This window comes from Lupinus angustifolius, chromosome LG01, assembly GCF_001865875.1.
Source record: "Lupinus angustifolius cultivar Tanjil chromosome LG01, LupAngTanjil_v1.0, whole genome shotgun sequence".
Classification (NCBI taxonomy): Eukaryota; Viridiplantae; Streptophyta; class Magnoliopsida; order Fabales; family Fabaceae; genus Lupinus; species Lupinus angustifolius.
Window position 1 is genome coordinate 26,107,846 of NC_032009.1, and position 14,640 is coordinate 26,122,485.

The 14,640-nt window shown below is 31.7% G+C and overlaps 1 protein-coding gene across 1 annotated transcript; it reads right to left on the reverse strand.

Annotated features, from left to right (window-relative positions):
• On the reverse strand, nt 1,552-7,292 carry LOC109358805 (probable methyltransferase PMT26). The gene is made up of 9 exons (XM_019603262.1): nt 7,076-7,292; nt 5,580-6,457; nt 5,345-5,494; nt 3,818-4,088; nt 3,522-3,632; nt 3,260-3,434; nt 2,426-2,695; nt 2,138-2,332; nt 1,552-2,028 (listed from the first exon to the last, which is right to left on the reverse strand). Exons 2-9 carry the CDS (start codon nt 6,420-6,422, stop codon nt 1,791-1,793), a joined length of 2,253 nt encoding a protein of 750 aa, XP_019458807.1. The 5' UTR covers nt 6,423-6,457; nt 7,076-7,292; the 3' UTR covers nt 1,552-1,790.

Here is a 14,640-nt window from a genome sequence, read left to right on the forward strand (position 1 = left end):
TTAATTTTAAAGATATAATAATATATGATATAAATTATTAGTACGGGTCAGATAAGTTATTAAGTTTTCTAAGTTGCAATTTTCTTTATTAATAGTAAGTATAGATGGCAAAAGCACGTAAACTTTTTTCGTGATTGCTTGTGCATTGCTCGTGATTTTTTGCGGGCCTACCTGCATTGCTCGTGATTTTTTTGCGGGCAAAGCACGCAAATTTTGTTCATTTTCCTATTTTGTTCGACCCATTTGTTTGCTAAGCCCATAGACATTTCTATTGGGTGTTGTGGACGGCCCACGAGCATAATGTAGGGAAAAAGAAAAATTCAAATAAGTTATGATGTAATGTCTCAAAAAATATTACGATGTAATATAATTTTGTCAACTTTATATAAAATATCAAAGTCTTTTTAATTTTGTACTTTTTGTCTACTTTATTTAATTTCTTTTTATTTCTAAATTATACATCAATATTTGAGGGCCGCTCGTATGCCAGTTAGCTCGTTTTACCCTACTCATTTCTCTCGTGCCCACAAATACATGCAAAATTTTAAGTGAGCACAGACATACATGTATTGTCTTAGTGGAGAAAATGGCATATCATACTCATTTTAAGACGAACTAACAGGCATGTGGGCAACCCGCGGATATTGATGTATAATTTAAAAATAAAAATAATATAAAAAAATAAAAACAAATTAAATGAAGTAGACAAAAAGCACAAAATTTTAAAAAAACTTTGATTTTTATATAAAGTTAACCAAATCATATAACATCATAATTTGATACATTAAATCACATTACATTATAACTTTTTTGGATTTTTTATTCTTTCCTGCAATATGTCACAGGTTGCCCGCAACGCCCAATAAAAATACCCGGAGGCTTGGTGGGCAACAAACAAATGAGCAAAATTTGCATACCTGTCTGCAAAAAATTGTTGACTATACAGGCGGGCCCAACCCATTTTGTCATCTATAATAGTAAGTATAGAAGATATATTATTAATATTAATTGCTGATAATTAAATATTAACCAATTAACATTAATATATACGATATTATAGATATATAGATTTATTAAATAGTAAAAATAGATTATGTTGTTAATAATTAATGTAAAAATTAAATAAATATCTCATTAATCAATTATTTAAAATGATATGCTTAGTTTTAGTTAAAAATATATATTTAAATTGAAGGCGAGATACATAAATGGTAAGCATAGAAGATAGACTATTAATGGTAATTACTAATAATTAAATATTAACTAATTAACATTAATGTATAAGATATTATAGACATATAGATTTATTAAATAGTAATTATGGGTTTTTGTTAATAATTAAAGTAAAAATTAAAAGAAATATCTCAACAAATCAATTATTTAAATTGATACGCTTAGTTTTAGTTAAATTTATTTTTTTAAGTGAACGTTTTTATTATGTATTCAATTTAAAAGGTGAGATATATAAATGGTAGTGTGAGCAATGTTTTTTGAAGAGTAATGAAGTTAATTTCAAGGTTAAGAATGAGATCAAAATCTTAATTGACATGAACAGATTCTGGTACATACGATTTCCGTTCATTTGCAAGAATGTAACATATTTCCTTAACTATCAGAACCATGTTTCACAGCAAAAGACACCAACCTCTAAATAGAGGGGATCAAAATTAGCTGTGAGTAGAAAAAAGGCGAATACAAATAATGCCTAACTAATTTGATACATAAATAATGATGGAAGAACAGTTACACAAGAATTTTAGAGCACTCCAAACCCACCAGAACTCATCTAACTATTTTGGTATACCAATAGAATACTCGAGTGTCTCCAACTCTTTAGGCCTCCACATGGACTTTTGGACAGACAAAATTCCCTCATCATCTTCAGAAGAAGACATTCGGACCTCCCACTGCATAGACTTCACAAAGCTCTCAAGCTTGTTAATGGTCTCAGCAGTGTCCCGGACAATAAACATTCCCCTGGGCCTGAGAATCCGGTCAACCTCGGCCACTAAAGCTTTGAAATTGCACCTGTTTGAGCAATAAACATGAGCAAAATGAGACAAGCATATGGATTATTAGTAATCAGATAACCAGGATTATGGAGATGAATAAGACACTAAGTGGTTATTAGCAGCACCTGTTATTAAGCGTTGAAAACAGATAATCTGCATGGAGAAGATCATAGGACCTGGGATAGGTGCTAAATGATTCACACCAGTTATGATATATGCCAAAAAGACCTCGTTCATAAATAATCGGTAGAGTGTCCGGGGAATCTAATGGAACCACATTCATGACCCAAATTTTCATATCCTTCAAAGCTGCAGCAAATCTTGAACCCAAAAAAAAAAACAAAAGGATGTCAAACACAGGTGGTGATGTAGGTTAATATAATTTAAAATTTGAGACAGTGAATTATGCTCACCCTCCATAGACTGATCTCATATCCATGACATTACGCACATTTGACCATTGAATTCCCATTCCATCTTGATATTTAGACACTACATGTTTCCAGTGTTCATAATCAGCAGTAAAATCTTCAGGGGTAGGCTTTCCATACACTCCAACTTCAGTACTGTTCAACCAATAAGGTGTCTTGGTCAGTCTTGCTGGCCACTGCTCTGGCCATTGTGACCCACGTTGAATTGTTCTCTCTGGCACTTGGTGCATGCAAGCTTGCAATCTAATACTCCTGCCACCAGAAAGATTAGAAAGCAACCATTTGCTATAGAAAGACAAATCTTCTACACCCATTTTGGGTGCAAAATGTAACTACGACAAATTAATGCTTGGACAGAGGATCCAAACATGCGTGGATAATAGGGAGATCAATTCCAATGCAGGAAAAGTAGTATAGGATATGAGAATATCAGTGTTATCCTATAATACAGCTTTCTTGATGCGCAGATAAACTGTAACAAAACACTGTTCAATGGTAGCAGAAATATTTAACATTCCTCCAACTGTATCAAAAGGGGCCATACTAGGCTTGGTTTGTTGTTGTTTCTATGCTTCATAGTTTGTACTTTGTACACGCGTTCCTTTGGGGGAAAATGAAATAAGAAAAAGAAATATCCAGCTGTGTTACAAAAGAAATTTTATCATGTTATTCCGTTCAAAGATGAACATCAACAATTAAATGAGCCAGAAACTTCTTTTTTTCTGTTTGGATTTAAATTATAAATTTAATAGTAATATAGTGACTAAGATAAGATAAAATAAAAAGGTACTTATGCCACAGTTAAGGAAGAAATACCATGCTGCATTAGGATCATCAGAGCCTGGACATAATGGAGGCTCATTCTCAGAACGGTTCTCATAGCACTCATTAGAAGTTGGCTTCTTGTATACAGCTACACCAACTCCATTAAGTTCATCCCTGGTGATGGACACAACTTCCCAACACATTGCTTTTGTTAGTGCCTTCATTTCTGCAAATAAATTCATAAAATGTCAAAATTAAAATACCTACATTAAAATGCTTAAAAGAGGCATATGATAGTGTAGTTATCATCTACCATTCCATATTTCAACATCTTCAGGCAGCTTCTGATAAACAGGAGTAGCAGACCACACAAAGAAACCACCAGGTCTCAATAGTCTATTCAGCTCCAGAAGAAGTTTACCACCTACAGTCATACAAACAGTAAGCTTCTAAAAAAATATAAGGCAGTTGCATTTCCATCCCTTTTGTGTCATTACTTAATTACTATCTATCTATCTATCTATATAAGGAAGTCGTTCAGAAGTTACAATCTATTAAATGCCCAAATGAAGTACAAAAATTATACACAAAAGGTTGTCATTTAAATACCTTCTATATGCCATGGAACTCTACAACGAGCACAATGGACTACATCAAATACTCCCCCAGGGTAGGGAAGCCTCTGTGTGCCCATCACAGCAGATAGAGCAGGAATTCCCCTTTCAAGTGCAAACTGTACCTGAGCTTCATGCTCGTCTTTTGGTGCCAATGACATTGTAAGTGTGTCTCTGTCAAAGAGAAAGCCACCAAAGCTGGCAACCCCACATCCAACATCTAGTATCACACGCGAGCGATTGCCCCAAGCAATTTCAGGTACCGACTGCATTATCATAGACCCTTATATTATGTAAAATGCTCAACAGCGTCAAGAAAACACAGTATATATCCACGGAAGCAATTCTAGGATGAAAGCATAAAAAAAATTCATCATTATGTAAACTACTCTTGCTAAAGAAATTATCTCTAAAAGTTCAAATGATGCTAATACTTCTGTGTTTGATATATTCTGGTTGTCTCCTAATATACAACTAGCACCATGCAATATCTGGTTAGACTATGTTGCATGTCATCTTTACCATCCTAGTAGCACCATTTCTAATATTGGCAAAGAAATGCAACATAGAACTTCAAGTGCCATAGTAGGAATGCCACTTCTGTTTGCCGTTCCCTATTTGCTAGTCTCCAAATGTACACCAAATGTGAAGTTCATATCTATAATCTATTTAGATTTTCCTTAGACGGTAAAAAGAACCAAAATCATTTAAATAATCATGTCAAGATAGCACCAAAAGTTATCTTTGTTCCAGATATCATATTAGAGTGAACTGTTGGACAACTCAGTTTCACACCAGTTACTAAAGCATAGCCTCTCTTAATTCTTAAGTGAACAATAAATTTGTCCTTTAAAATATTGGCTTGCTGTCGTAGGACTTTATTCAGAGGAGGGGGTTGTTAACCACGCCTTAAACTATTAAAAATATAAACTGATACATGAAGAATTGGAAAAATTAAAAATCTTGCAAATCTAAAACACGGTCAACACTTCTTTAGTGATTATATTAATTTAATGAAGGGCACCAAATGCCTTTTTACCTGTGCACCCTAGTGTCAGAGGACAACAAAACATTTTACTTTCCATTTTTTAAATAACAGATTTCTCAAAGCTGTAATTTCGACATGGTGTTTCCTTTTAAGATGCATGATAAATTTTTCTAAAAACTTGTTGTGAAATCTACATAAATCATAAACAAGTGAACACAAGCAAGTTGTTTTGAAGTGTGTAGCATATATAACAATAATGTCCTGAACTTTGCTTTATTTCTTATAAAGCTAAACTCCATTTAGATGTAGAGATCAATACATTTACGAAAAGAAGATGGCATATGAGATTATTGGATGATAAATTAGCTCAAGTGGGAATAAAAAAAGACTGGCAGATCCAGTTTGCCACAGACCATGTAGTATGGGTTCATGGAACATGAAGCAAAAGGTTAACCAGATGAACATATCTGATAAATTAACACTAAAAGAAATAAATAAAAGTCAACCACGACACGAAATGAACATATATTTTACCTGTTGTATAAAGTCAATGTAATGAAGTGCCCCATGCTTGAATTGGGTTCCACCACCAGGAAAAGTAAGGTACTCTCCTGTAACTTTTACCCAATTCTGGTGCCCCTTATATTCAGCAAGTTTAGTATGTGGGACATTGGAATACCATATCTGCATGAAGCAGTATAGAATTTTGTGTAAGCATAAACTTTCAAACCATGAATGATAAATGACAAGCATCTGAGTTAATTTCTACCTTCTCTCTGCTTTTGGGCCATTCAATTGGTTGTCTATATCCTTCAGGAAGAGCGACTAGGCAGGTAGGAGGTTCTTCGGGACAATGCCTTTCTCGATGTTCATAGTGTTTAGTAGTCTTTAGATGCTTGATTGCTTTCAAGTTGTCAAGGCATGGGATGTAGTCAGGGCCAGCAGTGACATTGCAAAGTTTCCAATTGTGCACGGAAGATTGCTTCGAGGATCCTTGACCTTGAGACTCCTTTTCTTTTTCTGACTCTGTTGCCTGAGTTGAAAAGGACCCATTTTGAGTAGTACTTTCATTGAAAATATCTGACTGAGCCCCAGAAGCAATATCATCTGTTTTCTTCTCATTAGATTTAGAGGTTTCGTCAGACTCTTTGTCACCACTTTGTTCCACCTTCTCTTCTGTTGTTTTACTTAAGTCATCCGATTTCGTTTCAGTTTCATCTGAATCAGATTTATTCCCGTTTTCATCTGAATCTGTTTTCTTATCTCCATCACCTGCCTTAGTATTTTCAGAAGTCTCCACTTCATTCTTTTCCTCTGATTTCCCTTCCTGATTATCCGACGCCACAGGGTTGTCCCCAGCCAGATCGCCGCGATTATCTTCAAACTGCCGAGCATTGCTATTACTCATCGTCTCAGTCACTGATTGTTTCACCTCATTCTTATTTGTCTCCTGAGCTACATCTTCATTTACAGGAACTACTACTGAGGATGATGTCATCATCCAAACCCCAACCAAGCATAGAGCCACAAACGCAACAATAGTCACAGTCGAAAAATAACTCGTCGGGGGTCGTCTATTGTTGTCTATCCTAGAATATCTTGCCGGAGCCATGTTTTCAGGTTCAAGAGTTCACAGATAGTTTAAACCTGGTCATGAACCAAACAACAAAATTAAACATGCGTTTCAATTGTTTGATTAGTATCTTCCAATCAGATAAAATTTGAAGGATTAGGCACATATATACACAAGTGATTAATTTCAATTCTCTCATTTTCCTTAATATACATTATACAGATGAAAGAGGAAACACAAATTCAACAAAAAAAAAAGAAAACTATTTCTCATATCACGAAACCATTAAATAAAAGAACGAGATCCAATATATTCTATTCTAGGTAAATCACATGAAGCTAAAAAAACGGATCAGAAATTTTACAATTATTTCATCAAATTAAAAAACAGAGTCTGAAATTGCGGAATGCGAAATTGCGGAATGCGAAATCACGAAGAAAAGAAAAGACATATTCAACGCAAAATCAAAAATGATATCATATATCTATATACAACTGAAGAAAACGCGGTCAAAAAATTTCACAGTATAGAAAACCTGCATGGTTAGTACAAAAACGACGACGTTTAATATTAAAAAAAGTAAACCAAAAACGTTTCAATTGATAGCAACGAAACAGCTAATTTGAAGCATGATAATAAAGAAACGAAAGTGAAGTGAACGGTGTAAAAAAGATCTGAATTATTGAGTGTACCGTAGCTGTGATTATTCGTTAAGAAGTAGATCAGAGAAAGAATATGAATCGTTTATCTCTGCATTGTTACACATAAAACGATGCAATGCAAAGAAAAGAATGAAAGAAAAAAAGTTGAATGGGAATGAGAAAGGGGCACGTTATTATAGGAATGGTATCTATCAATTAAGAAGAGTTTAGTGGTTTATGAAAATGGAATTAAAGAATATATAAAAAAGTGAGAGAGTGATAGGGTAGTAGCGAAAAAAGAGAGAGAACACAAGAAAGACGTGAAACCGGTGAGGATTAGATTAGTAGATTAGGATGATAAAGATTTGCTTAATTTTTTTACTAAACAGAGACGCGTAAAAGCTGCACGCCGTTCACTGTAAAATATCTCTGCACTTAATTTCATACCTGTTTCCTTTATTTCTTTCCTCTTTTAAAACAATATCATAAAACGCTTATTTCTCTGTGTTGTATTTTTCTCTCCATAGAAATGGTATATTCTCGTATTAAATCTTCCTACTAATCTTTATATTCACAAAAAAAATGATATATATCTGATTTGTAAAGTAATATATATTACTAGCTTATATCTCATGAGTAGGAAGATTAATAGGAGAATATAACATTACTCATTCTTTTTTTATATTTCTCAATTCTCACAATAAGTATCATCCCTTTGTTGATTATGAAATACTCCATAGTGACATGTGTGGATTTTAATATCAACCAAATATAATTTTTATCATTTTATGGATATTTGGTTTAACTTGTAATTACTGTTCGCTTTGGAACAAATTGATCGTTGGCTCAATATGACAATTTTTTACAATTTTGCCAACATGACTTCATAGTTGTCATGGCAGAACATGACAATTTGCCAACAAGACTTCATAGCTTGTAATAAGTTAACACGACCTTAAATTTACTTTAGTATGTTAATTCAAAAGTCATGATGTATCAAGGCGATTTCTAAGTAGCTTAATTTTATTAATTCGAACTCAAAAATTGTATTGTTAAATTTTAGATAAATATATTCAAAAACACGAACAATGATATAATAAGTTGTTTTGGTGTAGTAGTTGCAAATTCAGTTTTTACTCCAGAGCTGCATGAATATGAAACCAACAATAAACGGGTTTCTTTTTTAAATAGTATGAAATATAATATGTAAGATTATCGTCAAATATATTAATTTCATAATTTAACATTAATGTTTAGATATCAATCAGTTTAGTAATTGTTATTACTATGTGTACAAGCTTCGTGCCTGCCTGCGAATTTTGTGTGATACTACATATTCAATTTTTATATATTTTATTTTTTTGAATTAGAATGTATTTGTTGTCGGTGTACTTTATATTATATATTTTTGTGTTTATGATAATGTTTAATTTAAGGTGAGATATGTGATTAATTAATGTATTGGTAGTGGTTGCTTAGGATTATATAGTTTTTTTGTAAAAATTAAATAATGCGAAGGGCAAAATAGGAAATAAAAATTACACCATGAAGGAAGTTATTTCAAGTTTTGGTTTTATATATAGTATAGATGAGATAAACTGAATTTTGAATTTGAAACTTTATGTTGTTGTTTTTTTCTTTTTTAATTGCAATTAGATTTATATAGTAAATGTGATAATAGAGTATAATTAATTGGGATGATAATAAAATTTGAAAGTAAATTAGAATTAGCAAAATAAATTGAAATTTAACTATGGTTAAAATAGTTGAGTTTTTGTTAGTCGGTTAGTTAATTTGATTAGGGTAGTTAGTGTTTTCTTCCCTTTATATAGATGATTCAATGTAACTTTGGAAATCAATTCAATTCATTCAATCTATTTCAATATTCAATGAATAATATTCTCCTTTTTATTTTTCTTGTTTCATCAAGAATATTCAAGCATGTCTCCAAACATTTTAACATGATATCAGAGTATAAATATCTTTTGATAGCTTCCGCTTATGGTTCCATGAATGATTTCATGAAAAACTTCAACAATCAATAACATGGTATTAGAGCTAATTATTTCTCTTTGATTGATTGTTTCCGCTTATCATTCTTCAATTCCAAGATTCAACCTTATCACCCAATACATCCTTTATCACCTTGCACAGACCTTCAAACTTTTCCTTAAGTTCTTCCAGTTGCTTCTTTTCATCTTCAGTCTCTTCGAGTGGAAATAATGGTCAACTTCCAAATGAAAGTCCAAAGAATGTTCCACCATTTGCATCCACTGACAATGCTACAATGTAGATTGATTGTGCTTCTGGAAAGATTAGTTCTTTGCAATTGTAATTTGTTTCTGAATGGATGAAACTAAAGATGATGATACAAGATATCTCCCCCTAGCCAAGATATCTTCTCTACACGTTCTTTAGTTCTATTACTCGAAATAATAGTTATATTTTTTAATATGATCAAAGCAATATGATGCTACTGCAAGAACTTGTTATCTTTGTTAAGAAGGGAAAGTCCAACAACTTGAAGAAGATAGGGAAGACCAAGAACAACATCAAGAAACAAGAATACCATGCAACAGTGTTTGTCCAACCATGCACAATGGCCGATCATCAAATTATGGAAGGTATATAACATTATTTCATCTATTACCCCCAATTATTTCTCATTTCTTTATTACTTTAGTTTCTTTACCTCTCTCTCATTAAACACGCAACATTATAGTGTATAATTTTCCCCCCTCATTGAAGCAACATATAAGGATCAAGATTAAGGTCCATCTCTTTTCTCTCTTTCATCCGTTATGATTGGTTTGCTTCTGTCAAATAGATGGTTAAGCATCGGATAAAATTGCTTCTACCAATGGTGGTTAAGCGTCAATATTGCTTCACGTTCAGATTTCAAGACTGGGAGATGAAGATTCGCTCACCAACAAGAGGAGCTATTAGAGTATATCATCGTATTCAACACAATTATTTTAAACTTGGAATGCTTGATACATTCTAGCTTGCGGGAGAATGTTAAAATAGTTGAGTTTTTGTTAGTCGGTTAGTTAATTTGGTTATGGTAGTTAGTGTTTTCTTCCCTTTATATAGATGATTCAATGTAACTTTGGAATTCAATTCAATTCATTCAATCTATTTCAATATTCAATGAATAATATTCTCCTTTTCATCTTTCTTGTTTCATCAAGAAGATTCAAACATGTCTCCTACCATTTTAATATGGTATCAGAGTAATAATTATTTGATTTCGCTTATGTCTTCCATCTTCTTTGATTGTTCTCATTTTCAACACGCAAGAAGCTATTGAAGATATGTCAAAGTCTTCAACATGCAAGAAGCTGCAAGAGAGAAAAATATATTATTCTCCATTATATTCCTCCAAATCTCATCCAAACAAATTCTAGAATTCAGTGTTTCATTCTACAACTTCATCTCTTTTTAGTGCAGAATTTGCTTAATGCAGAATTCTTGCCATTTCTTCTCTTTGTGATGCTTGGTCTTGATGTTGTAGTTGATTCTGATTTCATCATTTTTATTGAAAGAGGTTCAAGGTGCTAATGGTTCCATACATAAAGAAAGATGTTGATGGTTCCATGCATAATTGAGTTGATGTTCTTCATCTCAAGAAAAAAAAGAAATATTCACGACATAACCATGCAAGAACCTCATCATAACATGCATTCTCAACTCTACCAAGTGCACTTACATCAAGTTAGATTAGAATTATTTTCAAGTACATAAACTAGCTTCTTGATATTCATTTTTAAGCTCTTCAAGAATAGAGTATTTTAACCAATTATCATCTTCCAAAATAACCTATCATATATCTTTAATAACTATACTTAACAAACAACTATTGTTAAACTAATTAATCATGGTTGACTAATTATACATGTCACATGAATTAAATCTAATGCAACCTTTGGTATCTTAAAAAATAAGTGTAATTCAAAAGTTGAGTTGGTTCAATAAAACTTTTAAATTGAGTTTAAAGAATGAGTGTAATATATACGGTGTCAATATAAAGATTTATATATAATAGTATATTATCTAACATTAATTTGTATTACTTTTTTGAAGAGACAATAATAATTAAAAATGAATAGTATAATAGATTGATAGAGTATAAATATATTATATTGTTACTATATATATTTTTACTCTAAAACTATTAATTGAACTTTTAAAAAGTAAACAAAAATGAACTCAAAAGAAAAAAAAGTCAGCCTGAAAAACACTAATCCAGAAGGAAAATGCAATCAGGTATCTTCGGCTTTAATAGTTTGCACAGAAAGTGGTGGCACTTAGCATATCAGATGAGGCGTTTTTTTATTTCATTTTATCCAAAATCATTCCAATATAATTACAAGTATAAAAGTATATTATTAAATGTACTAAATCTCAAAATTTATTAGAAGTCTCGTTAAATGGTAAGGTAATAAATTTTTACATTTTCATTGCATCATAAATCATTTATTTAAATAAAAATAGAGTTTAATATTTATGTACTGTCAAGTAAAGTTTTTTACACGCACAACACATCATTCACAATTAATTTGTATTATTTTTTGTTTGAGAGTCAATAATAGTTAAATGTATGAATTTGAATGATGTATTGTCAATGTAAAAAATAATTACATTATCAATATATACATATTAAAACCATAAAAGTAATACAAATGAATGATGAATCATGTATTGACTGTGTATAAATCTTTATATTATCAGTGCATAAATATTAAACTATAATAATAATTACGTTTATAACATCAAATTTTATATTGGAATATTTATGCAATTCTTAGTTTAAAAAACTATACAAAATAATGTAATTATTTCCTTTTCAATAGACAATGATGATTAACTACATATAATAATAATGTGCAAAATTCATACACACTACAAGTGTCTACATATTTTTACTAAATTTTATATGACATATAAAAATCGGACATCAAAGGTGACGATGACTGTTACTAGTTATATATGAAACATCCTATGGTTTTTTCGATTACTTGAACTTCATATATAGTTTACTTTGTATTATTTCTTAACTAATGTTAGTAAACGAATAATAATAATAATAAATATATATTATATGTAAAATATAATTATGTATATTGTTTAGGACAAACATATACTTAAACTTCATGAATATCTATAAATATCTACTATCTGCATTAAAACTTGCAAATAAACATAGATATGAATATGGTACAAATTGTGAAGAAGATCTTTGCTTCTGACCTTGACAAGGTTTTGATGAAGATACCAACATCACCAAAAAGAAGAAAATGAAGAATACTTATGAAGACAAAGAAGATTAAAGCTTCAAGAAAATTAGATTAAGTCTCTATAGGTACTTCTATCCTAAAATTCTTAAATATACAAAATAGTAATGCTCAAACTATTTTTAAAGAAAAATGAAACACTTTAAAAATACGTAAAACAATTTTCAAAAATAGTGTGTAACGAGTTACTTCATCTAAGTAACAGGTTACAAGCGTGAGAAAAGAGTTATTCAACTTAAAACTGATCAGAGTAATACATTACTGTATTTGAGTAACAGATTACCAGTGTTATTGAAGTTGAGTAACATGTTACTCAAATTGCTGTAATCGATTACTGTAAGTGAATTTTAAATTCACTGTTGGACAGAACATTTGAGTAATCGATTACTCAATGCTGTAATCGATTACTGAGAGTTGTTACATCAGTTTTTCAGATTTGAAACTCAAGAGTTTTCATCCCAAACGAAATGCCTTCATTCCAAACAATTTCTACTTTTTCATAAAGGCACAATGAATGATTGGAAAGCCTATTTAAAGGCATTAGAACTCACAATGAAAACAACTCTTTGAACAACTCTTTCACACTTTTCTCACAACTTTCCTACATTTTTTTTAAATAATTTTCTGCATTTCTAAAGCAACTTGCACTTAAACTTTCAAAGTCATTTTTAGAGTTGCTTGAAGTAAAGTGTTTCAAAGTTTTATAAACTTAAAGAGCATTATGTATACAAAAGAGTTGATTGGATTGCAAGTGTTATTATATTTCATACTTGTAAAGGCAATCCAAAGCCATCATTGAAATTCTTCATTCATTATAATAACTTTCTTTCACGTGGTGTGAATAGAAAGGGGATAGAGTTACTTGGAAATGTGTTTTCCAAAGGTATAAATATTAGTGAGTGTGTAAGATACATAGAGATCTCGGGGTGAGATATTGTAATTACAGCTCATAATATTTAGTAGAAAATCTCTTGTAATGTTGGAGAATTTCTCCATCTTTAATCCTTAGATTGAATGCGGAAGTCCTTATGATCATGGCTTCATTCCGATAACCTAATGTTTATGCCTATACATAAACCCATATGGAACGACCATGACCCAGACCGAAGAAACCCCAATTGATTTCATGGTGAAGATGAAGAACATACCTTGATTAGCCATTTGAAATCTCGAAGGTATGAGGGTGTGATGATCTTCCAGATGTTAGAGCACTTGATGGTTTTCCTTATGCTTCTCTAGAGGGGAATGAGAAAGCCAAGAGCTTGAGAGAGTGTGAAGCTAATGAGGAGATTTGCCTTATGGTTGTCCTTATGAGTCTTGAACCTTATGAGGAGAGTGAGGATAAGAATGAACCTTATGGAGTTGTGGATGGTGTGTTATCCCCAAATGGACAACTCCTCATACATTTCCTTTATACTCATCAGTCTACTCGACAAAACCTGTTGCTCTACAAATGAGGACCATAACCCATAAAAGTAACCCCGAAGCGGTTACTACTTAAGTTGCAATAATTCTGATTCAGTCCCTTCATCAAATCAGAAATTGCCTGAAGGTATCTACACTTATAATATTTCATGACACATATGCCCTTAGCCACCAAATTAATTACATAAGATCATTTTATATTTTGGCTAATTACATAATGGCCATAACACAATTATAGAATTATATTTGTGACCCATAAATTGTCAGAAATTCTAACAAACTCCCATTGGTCACACATATGATTCTCCATACGTGTTATCCTTATTGCGCGCTTAAATATTGCCATTATGACTCAGGTATACCTAAATTATCCTGTCCATTAGTCCTATCTCTATATCGAATCACACTGAATTTTGCCATATCAATCATGACTAATTCATCAATGATCACAAACATTGACACAACTAAATGACATAGATTGATCATGAAATGTGTAGCATGAAAATCACATGAATATGATCTGTACATGTCAATTTTCAACTAGTCCTACTTAACTTTAGTGAAATCCTTAATAATAACATAAAGCCTTATTGAACAACGTATAAGGACAGAATACCAAACTGAATGATTAATCAACTGAAGTTTGAATACAAGGTATCCATACATAATCCTGAAATTACATAGAACATAATAAAATATGTGCACAATCTAACTCCCACTAAACCAAAATATCCTCACATTACAGAACACTCATGTGAGCAGTATGCTCATGAAAGACCTTGGGTGTGATAGCTTTTGTAAGAGGATCCACAATCATGGAGTTAGTGCCTAAATGTTCTATGGAAAACTGTCCACTTTGTACTTTCTCCTTAACAACTAGGAACTTAATGTCGATGT

Excerpts from the sequence above, each read along its gene's own strand:
- LOC109358805 (XM_019603262.1), bottom strand. The coding sequence starts at position 6,422 with ATGGCTCCGGCAAGATATTCTAGGATAGACAACAATAGACGACCCCCG. Across the intron at positions 3,435-3,521 it reads AGATGTTGAAATATGGAATG|AAATGAAGGCACTAACAAAA; the intron begins GTAGATGATAAC and ends ATTTATTTGCAG. Across the intron at positions 2,029-2,137 it reads TTTTCAACGCTTAATAACAG|GTGCAATTTCAAAGCTTTAG; the intron begins GTGCTGCTAATA and ends TTGCTCAAACAG.